Raw genomic sequence first — 25169 nt, 5'->3', positions numbered from 1 at the left:
TTTCGCGAATTTGAATGAAACACGCAATTACGTAGAAAACTATAGTTTTTTAAGTGATAAGCTGTAGTTCGATATAGATTATTCTGTATCGTAAACGTTTAAATATAAATATTTTTTAACAGAATTATGGAAAGGCCTGATTGAGCTAGTGGTTCGATGTTTTCGCCGTATTACTAAATGACTCACTGTCAAACAGTTATTTGTAGAAAAACGATATCTATTGCAATGTACCTAATTTTAATAAAAATAAACTATTTAATGTACTTAATTGCAATGTAAGTACATCGAATACATATATTCAAAAGGTATGCGAATTGCTGGAGCAAGTTCAAAACTTGCCTGACTTCATTCCATATAATATTTTGCTTTTCGTCTCAATCCATCCTGGTTTGTTTAGAAAATCGCCCATTATGTACTTTAATTAGTTCAAAGTTCAAAATGGTGAAAATTGGTGTATCTAATAAACTATATCTATCTATTTAGTTGTTTCCTGTGGAACGCTGCACGTTGCGGTTAAACGAGTGGAAACTTATGATTTTGCGGTGTCATCAAGATTGGCTTTAAACACATATATTACGTTACACAATGTTCACAAAAATGGTACTAACACATTATACAATTTTACCTGTACAATATCCGTATGACTGTACCTATGTAAACAGTCGTTTTACGTTTGTACATAAAGTAAGCATTAACTGCTACTAAGGTCAGTGGTTTTCATCTGACGATCGTAGAAGTCGGTTTTATGCAAAAATGTTTTTTAAATACGCAATATTTTTCTGTGTTCTTTTAATTATTGTTGATGTGAGTATTATATATTTGGCTTTTTATTGGGGAACGGTTGTTTTTGATAAGAGGATAGGAATCACTAATTATATCGGTATATGTTATGCTGTTTACTACTGTTTTGGTTTTCCATATAATTGGGGTATTTTGCTGGGTACTTGTAAGATACAAAAATATGTTAACTATGTTAGAGCAAAGTATGGTTCTATTTATCTGACAGTCGATTACGTAATCGATAGGTTAAATGGTTTTTTTTTTAATTAATGAAGCTATTGATTTGATTATTGGAGGTTTTAATCATGGTAAACATTGATGATTTCCTTAATTGGTGAAATCAGTCGTAAAATAATCAGCACAAGTAATACCATAACAGTAACATCCCGTACATAATAACTATTAAAGAGATAGGCTGTAGATATTAAGGGAGTCCGGGATAAAATACCCAAGGGTCCACGCAAAATGAAAACTGTTTCATGGAATCCCAGCCTTCGTAATAGTACCCATAGAGTTAATTATCAGAGGTCTTTTTGGAGTCATTTTGAATGATATAGTTCAATTGATAGAATGCTAACTACCTATTTATTTTTGTATTAGTTAGAGATTGGTGTTAATGAGATTATCCCTGCTTAGCGATAAAACCCTTAAAATATCTAGAATAATAAAAAAAGATCATCCCTTTGAATAATAACAGTGTTTGGTTCTAAATATTTATTTTTCATAAACATATTTGGTAGGCTAGATAGGTAAAGAAGGTATGCATTTTAAAATATTGAAAACCAAAAATAAATTACCTGGCGAACATTTATTTCTTTAATATCCAGTAAAATATTTTGATTAACCATAGAAGTAACAGGTAGTTTGAAATACAACATTTCTAAGTACTAAATTGAAATTTAATCTACTCTTATCACATACCAATCGGCAGCGAAATATTTCACATTAAACCCTGAATTTAGTGCTTTCGAAAACACGATTTTCACGTATTTAAGTTCGCTCTATATTCATCAACATTTCGGACGCACGCAAGGTTTCATCACTTTATGAACACGCAAATGGTGTTTTAGCCTGCATGTTGACTGCATCATCATACACTATATTTGTAAGTGTTATTTACAGTGTTAGCCGTATGGTGGCAAACCTTGGTTAATAAAGAGAGTTACTATAGAGTAAAACTTCTGAACATAATTCATTAAAATCTTGTACCTGATTATTTATCTATGTTAGTTACACTGCTTATAACCAAAGAATAGCTGTACATACCATTTAAGCTGAAAATTAGAAAGTAGTTATCCGAGATCCGGGACGCAGGACAGTTTTTGTTACCATTCGGCTACGAGAAGCAGTTATCTCGTAATGCGGGCGAAACCGCGGGCGGCCAGTGTAAAACAATTGACAATATTTTCGTTGAATTTTATCACTAGAAAAATTATAAAACATATCAAAAAGCAATATGGACTTTCCGATAGGTACCTCTAAACATTTAATTTGAACTTCAAAAACGCCTACAAGAAGTACGACCACACTATAAGACAAATAGGCTAAAAACCTCAACAACCTTCTTACAGACAAATGCACGAGTCAAAAGAGAGGTCAGTCCCCCGGTCACTACGAGTCCAGTAGCGATTAACGTAGAAGCTCTGAAGAAGAATATGGAAGCGTTCAAGAAGTGCATTGATGAAAGCCTCGCGACTGCCGTAGGAGGCGTCAATGAACAACATTTGCAGCCTCTTTTCAATGTTATCGGCGATAATCTGAATAGATTCTCTAGAGCTGTAAGTTTGATTTGATAAATGTACCTAATTATTATTTAGGTACTTGATTTTGCCCGCGACTTAATCCGTGCTTCGAGGGATCCTTGTCTGTTTTATGGATAAGAAGCTTAACTAAGTCATCAAGAGGGTACCATTTTTTCAATATCCATGTCATGCAAATATCTTATTTGATTTAGTAGTTTTGGCATAACGAACAGATTCACTTTTCTAACGGCATAATTTCAATTCAAAATAAGTTTAGTAATTTTCATATTAGTTTTAAAACCTAGTAACAAATTATTTTTCTTTACAGTTTGAAGTGTTAACAGCACCGAAACCAAACGATACCAACGCCTAAGCAATGCAAACAGAGCTATCAAGAGATGATTTACGGATGAAACTCACGTTAATTAAATAGTTCTTAAAATATTTTCGTAGATTTATTCATATACCTACTAATATGTGTTTCCTCTATGATGATGAAATTCACACAATATTATTAGCTAAGTACCTATAGGTCGGTGATGAATATAGTAGGATATTATCTGTATCTCGTGGCCTCAAATCAGACTTACAGGCACAAGTTGTCTTTAACACTATTATACATCATAAATCACATCTGTCTATGTATTGTTGCTATTCTAAGCAAAAAAAAAAATACAAGGCAGTCTAACAGAAGTGACATTGTATATACCATTCTATTTATAGTCTTTTAAGACATTAACAATAGGCACTGTCGTTAACATGAAGCTAATCGTTGAAGTGTCTTTAAACTTTTTGCTCATCCAGGAACTGGCCATGAAGAATTGAGGTCATCTTTTTGTACGAAAAAACCGGCCAAGTGCGAGTCGGACTCGTGCACGAAGGGTTCCGTAAATTACAGTTAAATCAACCTATCTCAAAAACTATAAGAGATACTTTGATCAAACCAAAAATCGTTGAAAGAGTTAATTAGCATGCATCACCTCTATTTTTTTTAGAATTTTATACCCCGTAGTTATAAAAATAGAGGGGGGGGGACATACTTTTTACGACTTTGAGAGCTGATATCTCAAAAACCGTTCACTTTAAGAAAAATGTTTTTTAGAAAACTTTATATCATTTTAAAAGACCTTTCCATTGATACCCCACACGGGTATGTACATCGAAAAAAAAAATTTCATCCCTCAGTTACATGTATGGGGGGCCCCACCCCCAATTCTTTTTTTTACTATTTAGTGTCATATTTTTGTAGCGGTTCATACAACACATATTCCCATCAAATTTCATCACTGTAGTACTTATAGTTTCCGAGTAAATCGGCTGTGACAGACGGACAGACGGACAGACGGACAGACGGACAGACGGACATGACGAAACTATAAGGGTTCCGTTTTTGCCATTTTGGCTACGGAACCCTAAAAAGTAATACAATATTCATTCAATTTATTCCAAAAAGTTTCTTACTTAAATGCAGAACCGTTTACGTAAACTCGGAGAGCCCTAAACAGATTATTAAAAAATAAGAGTCCATTCCATTCTCTTTTTAAAAGTTTGAATGAGGGTTTGTGTAAACATTATACGGGGTGCTTAGTTACAAAGGATTTGGTAGCCAATCTGTTTACTTGTACTTGCTAGGACCGGATTTCACGATGAAGGTTTTTAATTTGAATTTAGAAAGAACTGATATTGTTTTTATTAAACTTTCATTATGGTGGTTAGTGATACGGGTCTCTTGATCATTGATGAACTTGATTCAAAAAATGTGTATGTGTTCCGGCTTTATTGTGTTAACCAACGACAATTTGTATTTAGCAAGGTAGAGACTGTAACTGAATGTTCAATTCTAACGCATGAATGTTCTTCGAGTTCAACCGGCCGTGGGTTATATTACACGAACCATTTCGGGCCAAATTCGACCCCCCTGTAACTCAAAATCTATTTTATTTACGCATTTCAAATTTCTAGTATCTGTTGAGACCCCTTCACTTATCTAAAATACAAAATTTCACTAATATACCTATTGTAAGTCTTGAGATATTGACGTCAGAAAATCGCTATTTTTACTATACACTCACTGACTGATTCACTGATTCACTGATTCACTGACTCACTCATCAAAAACCTAGACCACTTCCAATGGTCGTATTGACTTGAAATTTGGCATGGAGGTAGGTCTTTATGTCAAGGTAAAGGGAAAAATCTGAAAATGGCCAAGTGTGAGTCGGTTTCAAAATAATGAAGGTGTTTTATACCCGGTGTAAATTTATACCCCTAAGGAACTAAAACGAACTAAATTTATCTATATTTATATAATATATCTTCGAATGGTACAAAGGTTTGTATTTAGTCAAAGTAAAGTAAAAATCTGAAAACGGCCAAGTGTGAATCACTTTCGAAAATAACGAATGTGTAACTTTGATCCACGAACATAATATATGATATATGTAACATGTCATGTCAGTCAGTTGGTAAATCTAGTCATAGTTAATCAATCTAGTTCATTTCTTTGTAAGAAACATAGTGCATATTCAAAAATCTAAAAGATAGTATAAATGAGACATTTCTTTAACTAACTTCATCATAAGAAAAAAATAAAATAAACAACCTTACAAAAATAAATGAAATCCCACCCAAAACAAAAATGTGAAAGACTGCCAAGTTCGATAATATGGGAATGCTTCACCTATAAAAGAAGTGAGATCTGAATAAGTACCAAGTTCCATACACATACCTCAGTTAAAAATAGTGACTTTTTAATGATGATTACTTGGCAAGTTTTAATAGAAAATTAAATACTTGATTCATTGCGTTTAGTAGGTTTATAACAAGGTGTATGAAAACTTGCCAAGTAACATCATTAAAAAGTCACTATTTTTAACTGAGGTATGTGTATGGAACTTGGTACTTATTCAGATCTCACTTCTTTTATAGGTGAAGCATTCCCATATTATCGAACTTGGCAGTCTTTCACATTTTTGTTTTGGGTGGGATTGTGTTAACCAACGACAATTTGTATTTAGCAAGGTAGAGACTGTAACTGAATGTTCAATTCTAACGCATGAATGTTCTTCGAGTTCAATTGTAAATCTGTATTTATCAGGAAGGCTAGGTATTTTAGCACCTACGGTTGAAATTTTCAACATTCATAATTAACCTGCAATTTTCTGGCAAGCCATACCTATGCACATTAAGTTCGTAGAATAATACCAGTAATTAGTTATTTAATTGTACACATAATTATCATTATAATTACAAGAACGCATTTGTCATCTCATTATCTAATGAACAATCTAGGTATAACATGTTGTTTGTTTGCACAGAACTTTGTTTACATCCTAATGACATATTATTGTACTTCTAGTGACCGTTGATAACTTATCTTGTGGGATGTGAACAACAATTGAATATTATTATCTAAGTACTGTCGATTGAACTGCAATTTCCAACTTCTATGCGTGACCATTGAATCTTTTCATTCAAGATCAGTGATTTATTTGCCAGTAGGCCCTTATTTTACCATGTACTCGGAATAAGTAACAGTCTGTTCTTATCAAGGTTTAATTCGAACTTCTAATGAATATACTATGGAAATCATTGTTTTTATAACAAAAGATCGAAAAAACATGGATGATTCATAGGAATGATTGGTGTTTAAATGTGGCTATGCCGTTTAGAAACAGAAGGTATCATCGTTAAATTAAAATGTCTTTTCAGTAAGAACACACTGTGGAAACCTTACTCGTGTTTTACAGATGCATACAAAACTTTATCATTTGTGATATTTTCCGTTGTAAGAATGGACTTCGACACATAATGTTATTATGATAAACAGCTGACGGATGTACCACTATCTATTGCACCCCGTACCTTAGAAGCATGATTGAATGTATGACTTACGCGTGAGTACATTATGTTCACGGAAGTATCTTTCTCCTATGCGAAAGAAAGGATCTTATAGAAATCGAATTATTCGAACTGAGCCAAAATCACCATTCATGGAGTCAATTTTTGACAAAGGTCGTGTTTGGATTCTGCTCAAGCATATTGATTTTATAAGGAGTTAAAATAACGTAAGTATAGGTAACTGTGGACTAATTCTGAGACACAATATTTTAAAGGAAAGAATGCAATTTAAAATGAACACGATTAAAGTTCCTTCCCAGCCCGAATAATCGCCCATATATTCACACATTTCATTCATTCAGATATCCAGATCTATCAGATAACACACAAACTTTCCATTCTCTAATATTAGTCTAGATAACTATTCCAACAAATTCAACAAGGCAGATGATCTGATTATTGCCGTTCAATTATCTCATTCGCCTCATCCGGAACTGATGCATTAAAATGAGTCAAACGGGCCGGGACTCCCGCTTAATCCAATATCCCGTTTGGCGTTTACTAACAGCGACTTTGATGTGCAAAAGAATTGAGAGAAAATTCACTTTTTATATTCAAACTAAAAGGATTTTGTCTGTTTGTTAGTTTGTTTGTACAAAGGCACTGAAACTATTTACTACTTTAAAAAAAAATCATTCACTGTTTGGAAGCTAAGCTGTACCCTGGAGACATAGGCTACATTTAATCAGGGTATAGGAAAGAGCCACGAGGAAAGCTAGTATTAAAATAACATTTTATGTACCTACCACTACTACTATTTACTCTACTGTACTATTTTAGGTGTGTGTATTTACCTATAGACTGTTAGATTGAGGTACAGAAAAAATAACAGACTGGTTGTCAAATGAGTTACAGTTATGACTCTTGTGTATAAGACACGCAATAAGTTTCTCACATCTGAACCGACTTTCATGACTATTTTATCAATAAATGTCTCTATAGATACAAAAAATCTTCAAAATAGTTATAGAAAAGCAGTGTTCCAGATTAATTTTCTGTCGTGTGATTTAAGTGGCTTTTCATAAGTACAATTTTGTTGTTATCAACTTGCTTAAGAAAACAAAACATCACGCGCAAACCATGTCTCCTATTAGCTGCGTTTGAAAACGTTGGCAATTAGTGTTTGTTGCATACCTATCAATGATTAGCTTGCTAGATTAAGTGACCTAGTCACCTAAGGTCATTACAGTGAGTTCATACATCACTGGAACATCAAGATATAGAACATTGCTGGATTGATCGCAGTTTGAAAGCTACTGTTGGTTTGTGAAGTTGTTTCAACAAATCTTTCAATATGAATAAGACTTTGATTGTTCTTGTGGCTGTGTGCCTTGTTAGTGTAAGTATGAATTTTAATATTTTGGTTTCTTTTTTGTTAATTTTTATAATTTGATAGGACATAAACATATTTTAGTCTTGCAATTACCTATAACTTAATGAACTATATAAAATTAGAATACTTTCGAGTATTACTTTTAAAAATTAAGTATATTTAGTACCTAGCCATTGATATTGAAGTAAGATACATCATGAACATTTTTAAATTCCGTTTTCAATAAAATATCTATCACAAACAAATCTATCTATCTATCTAAAAAAAACATTGACTTATTCAATAAAGTGACTTATTCATAACCAACACAGTAAATTATTCTACTATTTTGCATTTAACATAAAACCTTTTACATATTATTAAATGATTCATTAAATATTAATTTTCTTTTTATCAGGCACATGCATTCGTGAAACGCGATGCGCCGGCGGCGGCCCCCGCAGACGCCAACTACTTGGAAAACATTCAGAAGAAATTTCAAGACTTTACAAAGGACTTCAACAGTCAAATAACCAACACATTCAACCCAGAAGCCATGAAGAAACAACTGAATAGTATAGCCGAATCTGTTAATAAAGCTGTAAGTTTAGGTTTTTTTTTTACTAGAAACAATTTTCTTTTAGTGGCTGTATGTATAATGAGGCTGAAAGGAGTGGAAACCGTGGACTGGCAGATGCAGCTAGCTAGCTATAAGGTTTGTGAATGATTTGACAAAGATCATGGGTAGGTGTTGGATACCGCATCCAGTCGGTCCTTTTGGAAATCAATGGGCAAGGCCCATGTCAGTGAAATAATAAAATACGATAGAAATAGTGAAATACGACATGAAAACCAAATGTGTTGGTTTAGATTATTCTATGAGCTCTCAATTCTATGATTTGTTGCAATTCTAATGTGTTTGAAATTTCAATAAAAGCTTTTACTAGATTAATGAATTTCTCGAAACGTATATGACCATCACTGCTAAAAACATGGCAGTATGTTGGTGATGTGAGTAAATTGTAGGATATCTGATGGTTTACTGTTCCTTACTTACGAATATATTTTTTTTACAGATGAGCGAGATGAAAGGACAACCTGCGGCTGCCTGAGCAAGAACACAAAAAAGATTACTTTTACCAACTTTACTGTAGAATGAAATAAATTATTTATACATAGTCATTTACTTCTTTTATTTTACACCACGGCCCGTATTACATAAAACGATGTGTAGATGTGTAGGTACTCAACAAGGTTTTACAGACATAATAGGTACCTATGTAATCAGAACTGAACTGATATCATACGTTTCAACAGCCGATCTCTGAGTCATTGCGTCAGCCACGCGATCGGCAGATATAACACTAAACATAAAAAATATGATGAAAAAGATCACCAACTTCCAGACTGGATATAAACTCAAAAAAATCATCCTGGCTTGGAAATCAAATACCTAAATCAAGTTAAATACATTTTAGTCAAGTTAATCTAGGCACCCACAAATATTGAGCGAGCCTTTTGAAATACGGAAGATTTCCTTGTGGCATTAATGGTCACCCATCCACGGACTTACCGCGCCAAATGTTGCTAATGCTAAATATAAGATTCATAAGTTATTTTACGATATAAAACTATGTGGAAATAAGACTGAAAATAATGCCAATTTTACCTTCTGCATCATACATGACGTAAATTACGTCCGGTACTTATTAGAATTGGTTGTGTTATTGTTGTCCATTTCACACTCATTGGTGTGAATTAGCTAAACATAGATATATTTTTAGACATTGAATCAAACTGCTTAACAGCAAACATGTCTATCGAAAGTAGAAGGTAGTTAATGGTTATTTTTTTATAGGCAACAGAATTGAATAAAGGAATTATATTTTCTGGGATGCTTAGGTAGTCTGTAACTATAACAATTTCTTCGATGCATAGGTACTACGTAAGTTTAGACTAACAAAAGAAGTTTGACACTAATCACAACGCTGGGTAGGTACTAAATAACCTAGATACGGTTGAAAAATGCACTTGACACAATCACTTTTGCTTACAGCTCCAAATATAAATATCATTTTCTTACAGAGCCCCTAAACCAAAGAAATGGAACTATCCATCTTTATTAATGACAATATTATATACGAGTCAAATAGACCTCTATATAAAAACCTCTGACTTTAACTACAGTGTTCTAAAGTAGTAAATACTGTTATTGTTCAAAATACACAGATTTCGAAGAATGATAAGAATGACTAATTTATTTTATTTTTCTTCCAATAGTCCGAAGTCTCAGCAAATGAAAACAAATTATGACCAAATGTGTGTCGCGCCAAGTACCGGTTGGGTTCCGCAGCAATTAAAGATACATGTAGGACTGACTTCTACTACACAATACTTTACGCACGTGGATAAAAAGCTTTCCTTAATAAATGACCTGTCTGATGCTCTCTCAGCTTTAGTAGTAGTACCTACTGAAAAGATAATAATAGATTATGTACCACGGTTTTTATACCTTTAAATTGTAATCAGTACTTATATACTTTTCTACAATTGCCTTTTCATAATGCTGATGAAAATCGGGTAATGCATCAAACAGTAAAAGACAATAGATATGATCTTATGATATGTTGTGCCGCAGAAAAACTGGAAGATTCGTAGAAGAGTTAAGGAGTTTTCTATGAATACAAGGACACAAGGAGTTAACTTACAGCATCACATCATAGGGTTTTTAATATAACTCGAAATACATTTTCATGTTAAACGATAAATCGGGCAATAAATCAAGAAGCTCCAATAGTTAATGTGACCATTTACTAATCGTTATTTTTAACTAAAATTTTAAACAATGGATCCCCAAAAATCTAACGACTCGAGGTCATTAAGATAAGTTATTCAAACAAAGGCTCCCGGTCAAAATTTAGATAAAAGGGATCACTTCGATTCGGAGTTCAGTGTATTTTGTGTTGTGAAATCGCAAAGACGTGCTATTTCATCATGAACAAGCTACTGATGGTCCTTCTGGCTTTGGCTGTGTGCCTTGTTAGCGTAAGTTACTATTTTTAGTCGTATTTCACTAAAAATATTCATTTCGATCATTGACTTTGTTGAAAGTGTTTCAAAAATCCTTGCTGTGTTGATTTTTACGCCTGAACTTAGGCAAATGAGACGAAGTGTAATCTAATAATTTTAATATATGTAGTTCTCTGTATTAAAAAAGTCCTTATGCCTTAATTGTTATGCGGCTGGGTTATTAATCGCGTCCCCAAAAAGAGAATCATATTTCATCTCCCGAGCCTTTTCCTAACTATGTTGGAGTCAGCTTCCAGTCTAACCGGATGCGGCTGAGTACCAGTGTTTTAAAAGGAGCAACTGCCTACCTGACCTCCTCAACCCAGTTACCCGGGCAACAGATTAGCCCTTGGCTAAACTGGTTTCAGACTTACTAGCCTCTACCCGTAACGACTGCCAAGGATTTTCGAAAAGAGAATCGTACATATTTAACAATATTTAGAGGTAAATATTGTTAAATATGTACGATTCTCTTAAGCGTAAGAAATATTCATACCTAAATCCAATTTTTAATACGTTTTTTTTAACAGGCCAATGCTTTTGTCAAACGTGACGCTCCGGCTGCACCAGCTGCTGAGCAAAACCCCCTAAAGGATATTCAGAAGACTCTAGAAGACTTTGGCAAAGCTATTTCCGATAACGTGCAACAAGTCCTGAACCCAGATGCGATCAAGGAGAAAATCGCTGAAGCAAACCAAAAACTCAAGGAAGTGGTAAGAATAATTTTTTTTTACTTCCTTGCAAAAGTCACTAAGAATACATTTAGAATCATTGTAAGACGTTACGTACTACCACGGACTTTTCCGCCTGATAACTGTACTGGTGAATTTATTTATTAAAAATTAAAATTTTGTTATGAAAACCCTTAATAGATCTAACCTTCTAGAAATGCATAATATCATTAGGGCAATTCAAGAAAGTGTTAATTTTTCTAATGAATAAGCCAAAAGAAATATCCCGCATAATTCTTTTTGCTTATTCATTGTCACAGTGTCCCGAACAGTACATACAAAGTTTTAGGGACTGGATCCAGAGTCCACATATAGGTAATCACTTTGGGGAATTTTAACTTACAAACTATTTTCTAAAAGAATGTATATTTTTTTAACTCTGACCTTTGTCACTTTTATCGCAGTTCTAGAAAATACATAATATACTAATACATATGAAGTGCTCATGTTCATTCATATATCTTCAAATCTAAGCTCTTCAGTATAAGGACTGAAGATTGAAATCCATAGTCATCATGGTCTCCTGCTTTTCTGTACATGTAGGTTATTTTAGAATATTTCTTGAATAGGTAATTTCTATCAGTTGAAAATGTCGTCTGTCACGTCTCTCTGTTGCATATTGTTACTAAAATATTGTTTTTTTTTCAGGTGGACAACTTAAAACCAGCACCAAAACAGCCAGCAGCAGCCTAAGAATACTCTGATCCTTCTTTATGCAATAATAGAATCCACACTGTATTATTTGTCACGTCATAGCTAAAAACCATGAAATCAAAACGTGTTTACAGACCATGACACCATCGTAAATCTGTATTACACTATTACATAAACATTTTGTACTTTTATTGAAATAGATTTTTTATAACATACTTGATTTTTTTATTTTCGTTGGTATTTATCGGTTGTACCTACTTGGTACAAGCGCCTATTATCATAAGTGAGACAGCTTTGTAGGTATGTTTGACTAACTGTTGACTTATTGAGCTGTCAGTGGTGGGCTATTACCCCACTCCTCAATTTTATTGTTTGATTTCAAGTTGAAACATTTCATTAAAAGTCTATAAATAAAAGAAAATCGTATCAGTTACACGATTTATAACTAAAACTAGAAGTGTGTGTTGAGGTCTATCTTTCCTTCGACTGGGATATTATCGACCCGTTACTATGCAGCATTATAAATTTGTTACTTGTTCAAAGACATTTTCCAAGTAAACTTAAAAATATTATTTATATTTTTCGAAATGTTTTGGCCTCTGCATAAAAACGGTGTAAAACTAAAGTAGAATTACGGAAGACCGGTCAGGTGAAACCGCAAGGGGAAGCTAGTATTATGTATGTAGGATGGAATTACTTCGGAATGTACTATCAACCAATGATGTGTATGACACTGCATAAGCAAGTTTTCGTTGAGACAATCAAAATTCCCCTTAAAGATTTCAATCTATGTATGGATAGTGGTTTATGCCATTGGTTGATAGAATCTTTGTTTACGGATTCAAATCGGATGCTCTAAGCTCTAGAAGAGCGTTCACCGATTATTTTTCAAAGAATACCAAATGCACTGGGGCGATGCGTTATGATAATGTTTGATACCATTGATAAGATCAGTCATCATCGGAGATAAAAACAGTACTTAGAGTTGCATCAGGAAAGTTAATCCGCTCTAAGTGCAGTTAGTCTATGCATAAGCTACTATTTTCTAAATTAGCAAGTAGCCTTGCGTCAACGAATTGGTCTGGAACGAAGTAATGATTAAACGTACCAAAATGTATCAAAGTCGTCTGACAATTTCAGGTAATCAACATTGAACAAATCAGAGACAGGTCACCATAATGTAATGAGAATCAAACAAGAAAAATGGTGTAAGTAGGTAACAAATTGGTGTCCAAAGTAATACAACAGGATAAATAAAACGTCATTGACAGGATGAAATTCGAAGAATAGCTTGAAATATGGAAAAGACCAGCTCGAGTTCTCGTATTGTGGCATAGTGTTAGGAAGGTCTATATAACGCCAAAAGAGGATAACTTATCAACTTATGGAATTAAGACCTTACGCAAACCATCACAAAAAGACAGCAACACAAACATTTGATTGATCCAGTTATTCCTAACTCTTTTGCAATTAGTGTTTGTTACCAGCCAATCAATTAATTATCTTGCTACGACCCGGGGTCACGTCGATAAGTTGCATACATGCATAGATGCATAGCTCTGTTCGCATCAAGATAAAGGGAATATCGGCTGCAGTGAGTGCAGTTTGCATTGTGTTCTTGATTTGCATAGACGTTCGAATTCATCATGAATAAACTGTTGATTGTATTTGTGGCTGTGTGCCTTGTCAGCGTAAGTTTGAACTTCATTTGTTTTTGGACTAGTTTGACTTATCTCAACGTTTCTTGTTTGTTTTTGGGCTTTACTCTTTACGTTTCTTTTTTAGTTTTATTTAATTAATTTTAACCCTTTAGGATATCAGAAAATTGCTAGGACCGCGGGTTGCATCAGAAATTTTTCAGGAAAAAACAAAATACAACAGATGCAAAAAATATTTTGCAACAATTGTTGTTATTTATAGATGTGATATTTCGACTTGAAATCATGATTTAAATTTTTTGTGACTAGTCTTCTCCTTACACAAATGCACTAATTTTGCTGTTCAGTAGGTAGGATATAGCATACTCCTTATTCAAGTAACCAAATGAAAACTAATTTTTCAGGCGCAAGCTTTCGTGAAACGCGACGCGCCCGCTGATAACAAGAATTACTTGGAGACGTTACAAAAGCAAATCCAAGAGTTCGGCCAGAGTTTCAATACTCAAGTGTCCAACGCCTTCGACCCTGATACCATCAAGAAGAATTTCAACCAATTCGTTGACGGTGTTACTAAGACGGTAAGAAGTTTTTTATTAATGTTTAAGACTCAAGTGCATCATTTAACTAGAAAGACAACCAAACCATAACTAGCCGCCTGTTAGTCAAATCGGCATTTTGACAACAGAAAATGGTTAACTTCAATGGTGCAACTCACTGTTATTGTAGTAACCCAGTGTTACACTTTTACGGTAAAACGGCTAAACAATTACGTTTATGAAGAGAGGTGGGGTAAGAGACAAACCAATGCAAGATTTTATGTAGTTGTTGAAAGAAGTTCTGTTAAGGAATCATGTGAAACTACCAGATCGAATAATCCTTAAATTAAAAATGATGGCAAAAACAAAGCATATTATCAGACTTTGAGCTGAATGAGCCAAAATTATTGAGCAAGGTTTTACCGACAGTTATAAATAACAACTTTTTTAATAGGAAATGTAAATAACTTTTGCGTAAACAAGCGAATGCGTTTTGGGTTTTCTAATGGGTTTTACTAATGTAATGTTTTAGCTAATGATAATTTTGGAGCGATATTAGTATGAACCGTAATTCTTTTTGCACCAAAATATTTATAAAGAGTTTCCATGGAGTTTCTTACCGACTATTCTGAACCCTAAAAATGCTGCTTCCTGGAACAAAGCGTGTCACCGGTTTGTTTCAATTTTGGCAGATCAAATGATACCACAATTTTCCTTTTTCAGATGAATGACATGAAAGCGGCCACCGAACCAAAGAAAGCCTAAAAACAAGACTGAATTGTATGATTATATTATTTTCACTCTTACATTGTATCACATTATACTATCATCATGAAAAACATTGGCTTTAAAGCCAAAATATTAAAATATGTATTACATTTCTATTTTAGCAAAAATATCACTATTTAGTATGAAATAAATATATTTTTAGAAGATGTTCTTTTATTTTTATTTAAATAGCTTGTCGTTATTATCCAATCATATTTACTTAATTAATAAATTAATCATAAGTTCCCTTTCTAAGAACAAAATACCATGCGGGATTATTCGAAAGAGATACCGCGGCCCTGGTACATAAAAGGCCTACGAAGGAGAAGGAACATGATGGGTTTTAATCAGTAAGAGTTTGACACTCCCTCACGCTGCTAACCCACAGCGGGAGGAGTCATTAGATATTTGCCTGAATAAAAAGAACAAGATACAATACAATCTTTAGAAAACTAGATAGATTATCTTTAATATTATTGCAAAAATATGTATTATACTTGGGCAACAACGAATCAAAATCAACTTAAACATCATTTAATTATTCCAATTTTGCACATTAAGTTATCAGTAAAGTGATAAGTCTATGCAAAATGTATCTAAGTACCATTTGATAACAAGTTGACCTGTTATCTTGGACTGATAAGCAAGGTCTACGCAGGTTTAAGGTCGAAGCTGATAAAGCATGGACGTTTAATGAATAGAAATTATTACTCGTCATTTTATAATGTGTTGTCAATTGTTTTGATAGAAATAGTGTATTGATTTTCTTTTGTTTTGTTTTCTTAAGAAAAATGTTGTTTAATTCTGTTCAGTATTAGTTTCAGGTATTTTACAAGTTAGTAATTAGTATCATGTAAGTTTCACTGATCTTGCATTCAAGAAAACAACTCTCAATTCTGTAAGAAAATCGGTAGGTATAAATATCTGAAAAACACACGCGTGTTTACACTTCCACATAATAGAGTGGTATACTACAACTAGATATACATAAGTCGTACTTATGTATATTATTATTATGTATACGGAAGCGCAGTCGTATTCCTGTTGAGTTCCATCACTTAGCATATAAAGAGGCACTTTCTAGATTCCTCTTTATAAAGGGAGCGATCTGGAAAATTTTAAATTTGCTGAGAAAGTTTAAAATCTTTTTGTGCGAAAAATATTTTTCTCTGTGAGAAAAGAAGTACAGAAAACATGAACTCTGTTGGTATATTTACATTAAGAGTTTTATATGCATTTCTAGTGTTGAGTGCAAAGTAGGATGTTTATTTTGTAACCGTGAGATTTCATTTGACTAGCGACTCGTACATACTTCTAGAATCATTTTATCTATTAAAAAACCCTGAATCAAAATTGCTTGGTACTACAGTCAATTTTTTTATACCTTCTATGTAGTAATAATATTAGTAGCTAGAATCTTCAACTGGATTTCTTGTTACTCACATTTTGTTCTAATTTAAGGCGAGAACTGACAAGCTAATGTAAAACTTTTACATTCCAAGAGACTTGCTAATAACGCGAAACTTGGTATCCTTTTAAAACCACTGAAACTTCCACACTCTATCTAGCATACTTTGACAAAAAAATCGTGACCATTTTATATTTTTTCGTGAACAAAACTTTCTTGAACCATTCTAGCAAATGCGTTATCTTTAGTTGCGTCATCTTTAAACTAGCAATCATTTATGAGCAATAACAAGAAATTAATCCGTAAGCTCGATTTGTAGGATCAGACTCCCGCATTTCTTTTCAAACTAATAGAATATTCTCTGTGGCTGAAGTTGTGGGTTCTGCAGGTGGTTTTAATATGCATGGAGCCCAGCTGCCGATAAGCCGTCCTTACAAAGCCTGACCTGATCCTATTTGAGCGTCTTGGGCCGTCTACCCGAAGGATTTTCTCAGATTTACACCAGATTTTCCCTTCGCTTTGAAATATAGTTGCACATTTTTTGTGGTTTATTGATAAATACATTATATTTTATTCGCGTTGGACTTTGCTAAGTTAACTAGTAAATTGACATTGAAAGGACATATATTATTTGATATTTAAAATGTAGAAGCATTAAAATCACTCATAGATAGACTAACAGGAGACTTCAGGTCAAATCCATGATACTTTCGATCATTGTCAGAGCACCTCGCAGAAATCTTCTGACAGAGACATATAACACGAGCACAGGTGCGGAAACTCCTCAACAAACATTTGTCTAAGTTGACTCGAAACCATCCAACTTTACACTTCGCTAACACAATAATAAACCATATGTCTACGCAACAAGATAACATATCTGTTTCCTGAATGCAATATTATCTTTGGCGAAAGTCCGTCGTAGTTCCACGCTCGAAGAAATAAGTCATACTGAGATAAGTTGTAAGTGCTTATTAGAACAAATATACGGAGCAGATGGTGGAGTTGTGTTAATGGTTATTTAATGGCACTTAACTCTATTAGCTTAAAGTTTAATTTGGTTAATTTATTTCAAACATTTCTAAACAGAAGTAAGATAATTTTAACTGTGATGATTTAACACGTCACGAATGTGTTGGCATTTGAAAATTATTTTTCTATAAAAAAAAAACACAATTGTGTAGGTAAGCCGGCAGAGTAAATGCATCCCAATCAGAGTTACAATAAAATTGCAAACTAAAAAATAGTTTTGTATTTCCCACAGTTTATGGAAAATTGTGGTACACACATCAAGGCCATGTAAGTACTATGCTGTAGAGTTGATTTCGGTTAATTTAGATTATGTGTTAATGAAACATGGTAGCGCACAATGCAGTGACGTCATCACGTGTATGCGGCTATAATGTATGTGCATATGTGTGTGTGCGTAATGAGTGTGTGTATGTATCTGCCTATGGGCAATTATGACGTCAACGTTACAGGCTTAGACTTAGGACCTTATGTACTGTGAGTTTTTCCGACGTTTATTATTTCGTTTTTAATAACGTATATGTTTAAAGATCGTAAAATTACGACAGTGTTGTTGCTGCAATAACCATTAACGTAGTCTTCAATAACCACTCAACACCAGCAGACTACAAGGAGTTTAGATAGACATACGTTTTGTAACACATTTCCGTTTTCTTTTGGATGAATGTCATGAATATATGGATAAATGGTTCGATACGCTAATAATCAAAAGCCATTACAAGCCAAAGCAAAGGCTACACATAGTGCCATAAGTGTGAAATCGGAACTCAACCCTTCAAATACGATTTTACTTATTTTGAATCACCCTGGTTTCACCTTATAAGACTGTTCGTTGTTAAATTCAAAATCTTATTCTGTAGTAGCAGTTTCAACGTAATCCAAAGCTGGGTTGCTTACATTTTGTGCATAGCAACGTTTTGTAAATGTGATATATGCACTGTACGCTTCAAGTATTTTCATTTCAGGTTGCATGTCATCTTAGTTCCATACGAGTTTATTACTCTTGGTAAATGTGACGCGGTATATGTAAGAGATAAGATACTGTAAAAGAACAGGACATCAATGGGATTTATGTTTTAAAAATGTTCGTAAATCTTTTGTAAATTAGAAGTTTATAGACCACTGGCTATTTATTAAGAGAAAACTACTTCTTGTTGTATAAAAAGAGCCTTAAATTATGTTACTCTAATGTATAAGCTATAAAATTGAAAAGTTTGATACAAATCTGCTTTGTCGTTTTTGGTTGAAAACACAAACAAACAAGCATAGGGGCGTGTACCTCAAACTTTAATGTATTAGTGTCATAGGGTGGTGGAAAACGAATCAGCATTCATCAACAATAATTGATTTAAATGTTTAATTCCTGGGTTAAAACAGAATTTATAAACAAGAGAATATTTCATTTGATAACTATTTGAGGACAGTTTCTACCACATTATCAACGGAATTATTAGCCTGTCCATTGGCGAAATCGGTCTATAGGCCGTTACGAGCAAACCATCCTGGGAGATATTGTCATAATCACAGCACTTGGCAAGCGGATTGGTGACCGCTTAATAGTATTATTACAACTGAGGTGGTTATTGTGTTTGTCTGTTAATTAGCAGGAATTATCAGCACTTGCGCAAAGCTTGATATTCCATAACTTATTGATCTGAATCTCGTAGCCAAATATGCTTTGAATTCTGAGCCTCTATACCTTAGAGTTAGATAATAATTAAGCTGTAAGACTATGTCTTGTGTGTGATCTCTCTTTACTCGTTTCGAATTGCCGTCCCATCGGACCGTAACGGTAAGCGAGAAGGAGATTTACCTGTCAAACGATATGCCTTGATGCAACATTATACGCATCGTTAGCTTTTGACTTATCTATCTATATCACAATAATTTAGAATGGTAAAAGGTAAATATTACTTTTGCGCTTGCAACCCTTTTGCAGATAAGAGATAAAAAATAAACCACCAAATCATTCCTAATGAACAACCAAAACAGAACTTATAAGATTGCTATCTCACAATTACTGAAGTTAGTTTCGAAACGTAATTTCCTATCTTATCGACATACTGAACTACAGCCAAACAGGCCACGTTTCAGATAGATGAAGCCAACTCATTAAGGGCCTCGAATTGAAAAGTAAAGTTCAGAGTTGTGGAACGAGAGCCAACAAAAGTGTTTCTGAAGACCCTTAAGGATGCGGGTACATTGAGCTCCTTTAAGATAAAGGATTCACGAACTGACGTATTTCACGCAATGACTGGCAAAAGGCAAGCGAAGATTTGCAAGAATGATTGCGTTATCTAAAAATCTGTTCGCTGCCAGAATTTTTGTTCTAAGGGCGAGAGAGTTTATCAAAGTTTTTCGCGTAATAGACTCAATTGTTAAGAAAGTATGGAATGGCTTGGCTTGTTTTGTAGGAGTTTTGTTTAAAACAAAGGAGAAGTAAAGCTTTTTAAGTTGGATTTCGAAATTGAAATGTCTGCCTGTTTTTTCCTGTTTCACTTTATTCTGCCTCCTGTCTGAAGTGAAATGCAAAAAAATAATCTTTACAACGTTATTTCACCCTGTTTTAGAAGTCATAAAAATACAGAGAAGATACCTCGAAAATCTTCTATTGATTAGTCCGTCTAACTTTTGACACATTAACAGATTCTTAACAGATTTTTCACTCTGAGACTAATTAAACCCCCTGTCTCTACCCCTCCATTATTTCCCGGTTATTGGTCCTGCATTACGAAATTGATGTCGCTGTAACCGAACAATGTTACAACAGTAATACGTCATCAAGATTTTAGTACAAAACTCGGTCGTATTTACGAGCTTCAGATAGGAAATCCATATAAACCTGGTGATTAAACTGTGGTGAAACGTACAGTACTTACAATTCCTTATGTTGTTACTTAGAACTTTGAGTACTCATAAATTAGCTTATTCTGCATTAAACATAATGACAACAGATTAGGGTTCTATGTTCAAACCATGTGAGATTTACCATCGTACATTCAAATAAAATACTATCATATTAATGATCTCAGTGGCGGGCACTTGGAGAGGCCTATGTCCAGCAGTGGACTGCGATAGGCTGATGATGATGATTGTGATGATATTAATGTAGGTGTTATGATTGTGACAAATTCTATAATGTAGTTTTTATAAATGGTTGAATGACAAGAATACTGCAACCAGAGTGAAATTAGATAATAATTTATGATGAAACAGCGAATCACTACAATTCAAAAATGTTAAAATATTTGTAGCCTGAAAATTTCCCCTAAGGAATTTTATTATTCCAAAACATTTTATTCTAATTAATTGCAGAGGTCTTGTTATTCAAACAATGAAAGGATTTTAGACATTTTATTTTTGCCCTATTGTTTTCTTCACTCGCAAAAATGGCGGAAAAATTGAAGTCCCATTGTTCGATAGTCCTTCAGCGGATGAAACGGGAGAAATACTTAGCAATTGTTACCGATAAATAGTTTTTAGAAGCGATTCTTCAGATGCAGAAATTTTATAAAAGTTTTATAATATTAACGATTGTTATAAGTTCCTGCTAAAAAGATATTGCAATGTTGTGAGGAGATGTTTTGCAGTAGCAACTAGAATAGAGTGTAGTTGTTCTTTTACAAAATGTTCTCGTAACAATACAAGAAAACATAATTAATTGCTTGCTACAGGAGCATGTTCTACTAATACATGTATACAAATACAATAAACATAAAGAAACCTTTAGCCGTGAGTCTCCGAAACAACTGTACCGATTTGACAAATTCTATCACTGTTGATAACTACATTATTCCCGAGTAACGTAGGCTAAATTGTATCCGGGTACGGGAAGAAATTCCTCCGGGACGTAAAAACCGCGGGGAAGCAACTAGTTTTGCAGGTAGTTCAAATGTTCTATTATTAAAAGGTTAAGTTCTAATTAATCTACTCAGTCCACTTACTAGTCTTAAGAACAGTTGATTCTCTTTTGTTACTCGAACATTCATTTAACTGAGATGCAATTAAAACTCGGTGGCTAATTCACTGAAGCGATATAATTCCGTTTAGCCTTAACGATTGGCTACATTTGTATGTAAACTGGAATTGGCTGATGATGATTACTTGGACTAATTAGGGATTTCGTTAATTTTTGTTTTGTTTTGCAGAAAGCAGGGTTCTTTCTGAAATATTATATTATTTTTAAAACAGATGAAAACTATTAAAACATTCATTTTTTTCTATTTTAATTTAAACTCTCATTTCTTGCAAAATATTACAAAATTTGCTCAATAATAATAAAACTATTCCTCGAATTGAGTTCCATTAGAAAGCAAACCTATAATAAAGAATTTACAAGTTACTGAAAACTCAAAACTATTGTCATCAATCAATATTACATTCTAACATTAACAAGAGCTACTGTTTCATTTCAATTTATAATACCTACCTACTTATATAAATTTTACTAACTAAACTTCAAATAAATGGCGGCAGCTATAATTTCGTAGACAAAGACATTATTTGCAAAGCTATTTATATGAATACCTGAGTGTTTGTTGAGGTATTATAAACGTCCATTTTGATATGAATTTTTAATATTCAGTCTTAAACATCTTCTTTTTTAAGTTATTTATTTACCTACTATTGGAATAAAATAGGCGTTCTTAAAAATTATTCACGATAATTTGGAGACATTTTCTAAAACTGTTTAAGCATGAATAACAGAAATCCACTTTTATTTAAATTGCCTTGTTAATGTGGGTAATATTACTAAACATTAAAGTCCCACCTGAATCAAAAGCTCTCCTTCAAAGAAAACGTAATGTCAAAAGTTACCCATTAACATATAGGATTAACATACGAACAGTCCTTATTAGATAATTATGTTAATTTGAAGGTTTGCGACGTCGGAGATAATGTAAGTCTACTTCAGAAACCGCCAGTTTCACGAATTTTCAATTACTTTAACGAATTAAATCTGTAATTAGGTTCCTTTTGGGTATTCCAGTTATATTGAGTTTGATCATCAAAGCCATTAAATTACAAAATGTATGTCAAGTCGAATGTATTTGTTCAGTTAATTTTGTTGGTTTGCTTTGCTGGGGAAAAAATCCATTAAGCCTTACCTGTTTTCTTTCGAAACATTGCTATTGCCATATCTCATGTTTTCAAAGTACTCAATAGAGGTCAAATTCCAGCATGTTAAAATTTAGTTTCTGTGCAGCGACTTGCGCATTGTTTCCTGACGTCAAAAAGTTTGGCGACAACTATAACAGACTGTTTTTCTGCTGTAGTAGGTACATAAACTTTCCATGAATTTAGCTTACATGAGTTTAGTTACGCTATTAAGTTTAGGAACTGTTCAAATATATGTACAACTATGTTCATATAATCTTGAAACTAACCTATTAAGATTCTAATAGCAACATCAGTATTTCAAGTTTTAGCCAGAACCGTAACTTTGAAAATCTATTAAGTTTCAAATGCTCTTATATCTATGGAATATTAAAAAGCCAGATATTCAAGATTTACTTCAGATTCTATGAACAAATTTTTTTCATCACGAGTTTTAGGTACTATTTGCCTTCTTTTTCTTACTTGTTTTCATGTTTTCCTAACAACGCGGAGAGTCTGACTTGCTATGATAACATACATCTTGCATCTTGCTTAGATTTCAACGAAAAGTAGGAACACACTTTTCGTTGTCTTTGTACACACCTAAAGACATGTCTACGTCAAAAAAAAATTGAGAGCTCAGAATAACACCTCAGAAATCACCTTAATAATTTTACAAACACCGTACTTCCCAAACCTAGATTAATTTATTTAAACCCAAGCTTATAAGAAGTTTGTTACGCCCTGTATTTTGTACACAGAACACCGAATTATATTAACCTGTCTTATTCAAACATTAGCTTAGCACTCGCCCTAAGGACAAAGGGTGTTTCATACATCGGTGCCTCAAATATAAGCCGTGAACTGTGAACATTATGTAAAATGCGTCAGTGGATCTCAAGTGTGCGCAACAGATTACTGAAATTACAAATTACAGTACAAACACGGGAAATTAGAGACTCTGAAATGTCTATAATAAAATTCAGGTGTGTAAATTTTGTGCGTCGTGTGTTTGTTTTAATGTTAGAGAAGCAAAAACAGTCTTTGTTGTTTTTTGGGTTAAATTAATTTGGGGTTGAAGTTAATTTGTGAAAAAATAGGAAAGTAAACGTGTTTGATGACATATTTTACACTCTGAGGGTTACTGCTTATTTAGATTTGAAACATGAAGAAGTAAAATCAAAATATTTTAAAACAGAAATCAAAACATGTAGTACCCAATCGTCGAGGCTATACCACCAATTGACGAGTACCAAAACAAAAAAGCTTCACAAATTATTCAGACACTTTGCATAAATATTGGATTTTAATACCGGACTCTGCTGGCTTTGATCGGTATATCCGCTTAGTGCATTTTGGGCACGAGACAAAGGGTACACTGGCGTGCATTGGCACATGCGTTTCGAGCGCGATGATTGGTGAAAATCTTCATTATCCGATTTGCGAGTCAGTTAGTTAGCGGCTGCGGATTTGCTGCAAGGCAGTGTAACAGTGTTTTTGTTTTGGTAGGACTGGAAGTTTGGCTCTTTGTCTGATAGGCTTTTATAGACGGATATATAACGTTGTTTTTTTTATAGTCATTATTGGTCCGTATTTAACATAAATAGAATAAATACACTAAACCTATCACCATATAAAAATTAATCTATTTATGTCTGAGTTTTTAATGCAGTATCATTTCTATAAATATTTACATTTGTCTAAGCTGTATTAAAATTATGCATAACGTTTTATTTCACATACCTACGAGATATGAGAAACATTGTTAACTAACCCTTTTATTCGGACGGTTTATTATGCAAGTGTACTTATAAAAATAAATTAAATAGTGTTCATTCATTTCATCTGAATTCATATTCCCATTAAAACTCTTTGGGAACCAGAATTCGCTTATCTATATTGTTCTCCGTTCCATTTTCTGAAATAATTTTTTATACAAAAAAATGCAGAAGAAGTTTAATGTAATTACTTTTATTCTATTCACACCTGAATGTATTAGTCCAACATATAGCTTGAGTATCTACAATGTTGGAACAGTCCAATAAATTTACCAAAGCACTATAAAGTCTGTGTTTTTTTTGTAGGTAGAGCACAGAAGCAGCTGAAAGAGATGATGATTTTCTACCAATTTTCAATTATCTACCTATAAACATCATAAATTCTATAACTAAAAATTAGGTACTCACGTCTATCAATAAAACTGTATGTGCCGACGAAACCCGTGGCATTATTCTGCCTAGCTCCACTATGGAACTCCAGAATAAGCGAGGGTCCCGGCGAGTACAATGCTGGGGGAGCATCAGCCCTACTGCCGCAGAGCTCCCGGGCCCAGGCCGAACGCTCGTTGATGGCCCCAGGAGGGCCCGGGCCTTGGACCTCCCAGTACACCTTCAGGTAGTCGCCGCGAGTGCAGCTGTAACAAGAATATTGAGTAAAGAATCTGCTTGTGTGCTCAAATCTTGATATTGTCACGCATATAGGAGGT

General features: G+C 33.7%; 4 protein-coding genes across 4 annotated transcripts in view; 3 read left to right on the top strand and 1 right to left on the bottom strand.

Annotated features, from left to right (window-relative positions):
* Positions 1 to 25169, bottom strand: part of LOC110381732 (suppressor of lurcher protein 1) — a 359122-nt gene that overhangs the window by 126972 nt on the left and 206981 nt on the right. The window contains exon 5 of the mRNA XM_049837140.2: positions 24871 to 25097. Coding sequence (XP_049693097.2) covers positions 24871 to 25097 — 227 coding nt within the window. The remainder of the gene's footprint in view (positions 1 to 24870; positions 25098 to 25169) is intronic.
* LOC110381735 (uncharacterized) lies at positions 653 to 2966 on the top strand. The gene is made up of 3 exons (XM_021342130.3): positions 653 to 804; positions 2352 to 2558; positions 2851 to 2966. Exons 1-3 carry the CDS (start codon positions 754 to 756, stop codon positions 2893 to 2895), a joined length of 303 nt encoding a protein of 100 aa, XP_021197805.3. The 5' UTR covers positions 653 to 753; the 3' UTR covers positions 2896 to 2966.
* Positions 7603 to 8910, top strand: LOC110381736 (anionic antimicrobial peptide 2). Its single transcript, XM_021342131.3, has 3 exons — positions 7603 to 7761; positions 8153 to 8335; positions 8811 to 8910. The coding sequence occupies exons 1-3, from the start codon at positions 7717 to 7719 to the stop codon at positions 8844 to 8846; spliced, it is 264 nt and encodes an 87-aa protein (XP_021197806.1). The 5' UTR covers positions 7603 to 7716; the 3' UTR covers positions 8847 to 8910.
* LOC110381738 (anionic antimicrobial peptide 2) lies at positions 13721 to 15315 on the top strand. Its single transcript, XM_021342132.3, has 3 exons — positions 13721 to 13879; positions 14251 to 14424; positions 15106 to 15315. Exons 1-3 carry the CDS (start codon positions 13835 to 13837, stop codon positions 15145 to 15147), a joined length of 261 nt encoding a protein of 86 aa, XP_021197807.1. The 5' UTR covers positions 13721 to 13834; the 3' UTR covers positions 15148 to 15315.

This window comes from Helicoverpa armigera, chromosome 14 (genome assembly GCF_030705265.1).
Source record: "Helicoverpa armigera isolate CAAS_96S chromosome 14, ASM3070526v1, whole genome shotgun sequence".
NCBI lineage: Eukaryota > Metazoa > Arthropoda > Insecta > Lepidoptera > Noctuidae > Helicoverpa > Helicoverpa armigera.
This window is presented reverse-complemented; position numbering and strand designations above follow the sequence as displayed.

Excerpts from the sequence above, each read along its gene's own strand:
- LOC110381736 (XM_021342131.3), top strand. The coding sequence starts at position 7,717 with ATGAATAAGACTTTGATTGTTCTTGTGGCTGTGTGCCTTGTTAGT. Across the intron at positions 7,762-8,152 it reads TGGCTGTGTGCCTTGTTAGT|GCACATGCATTCGTGAAACG; the intron begins GTAAGTATGAAT and ends TCTTTTTATCAG. Across the intron at positions 8,336-8,810 it reads CCGAATCTGTTAATAAAGCT|ATGAGCGAGATGAAAGGACA; the intron begins GTAAGTTTAGGT and ends TTTTTTTTACAG.
- LOC110381738 (XM_021342132.3), top strand. The coding sequence starts at position 13,835 with ATGAATAAACTGTTGATTGTATTTGTGGCTGTGTGCCTTGTCAGC. Across the intron at positions 13,880-14,250 it reads TGGCTGTGTGCCTTGTCAGC|GCGCAAGCTTTCGTGAAACG; the intron begins GTAAGTTTGAAC and ends CTAATTTTTCAG. Across the intron at positions 14,425-15,105 it reads TTGACGGTGTTACTAAGACG|ATGAATGACATGAAAGCGGC; the intron begins GTAAGAAGTTTT and ends TTCCTTTTTCAG.
- LOC110381735 (XM_021342130.3), top strand. The coding sequence starts at position 754 with ATGTTTTTTAAATACGCAATATTTTTCTGTGTTCTTTTAATTATTGTT. Across the intron at positions 805-2,351 it reads TTCTTTTAATTATTGTTGAT|ACAAATGCACGAGTCAAAAG; the intron begins GTGAGTATTATA and ends ACCTTCTTACAG. Across the intron at positions 2,559-2,850 it reads TGAATAGATTCTCTAGAGCT|TTTGAAGTGTTAACAGCACC; the intron begins GTAAGTTTGATT and ends TTTTCTTTACAG.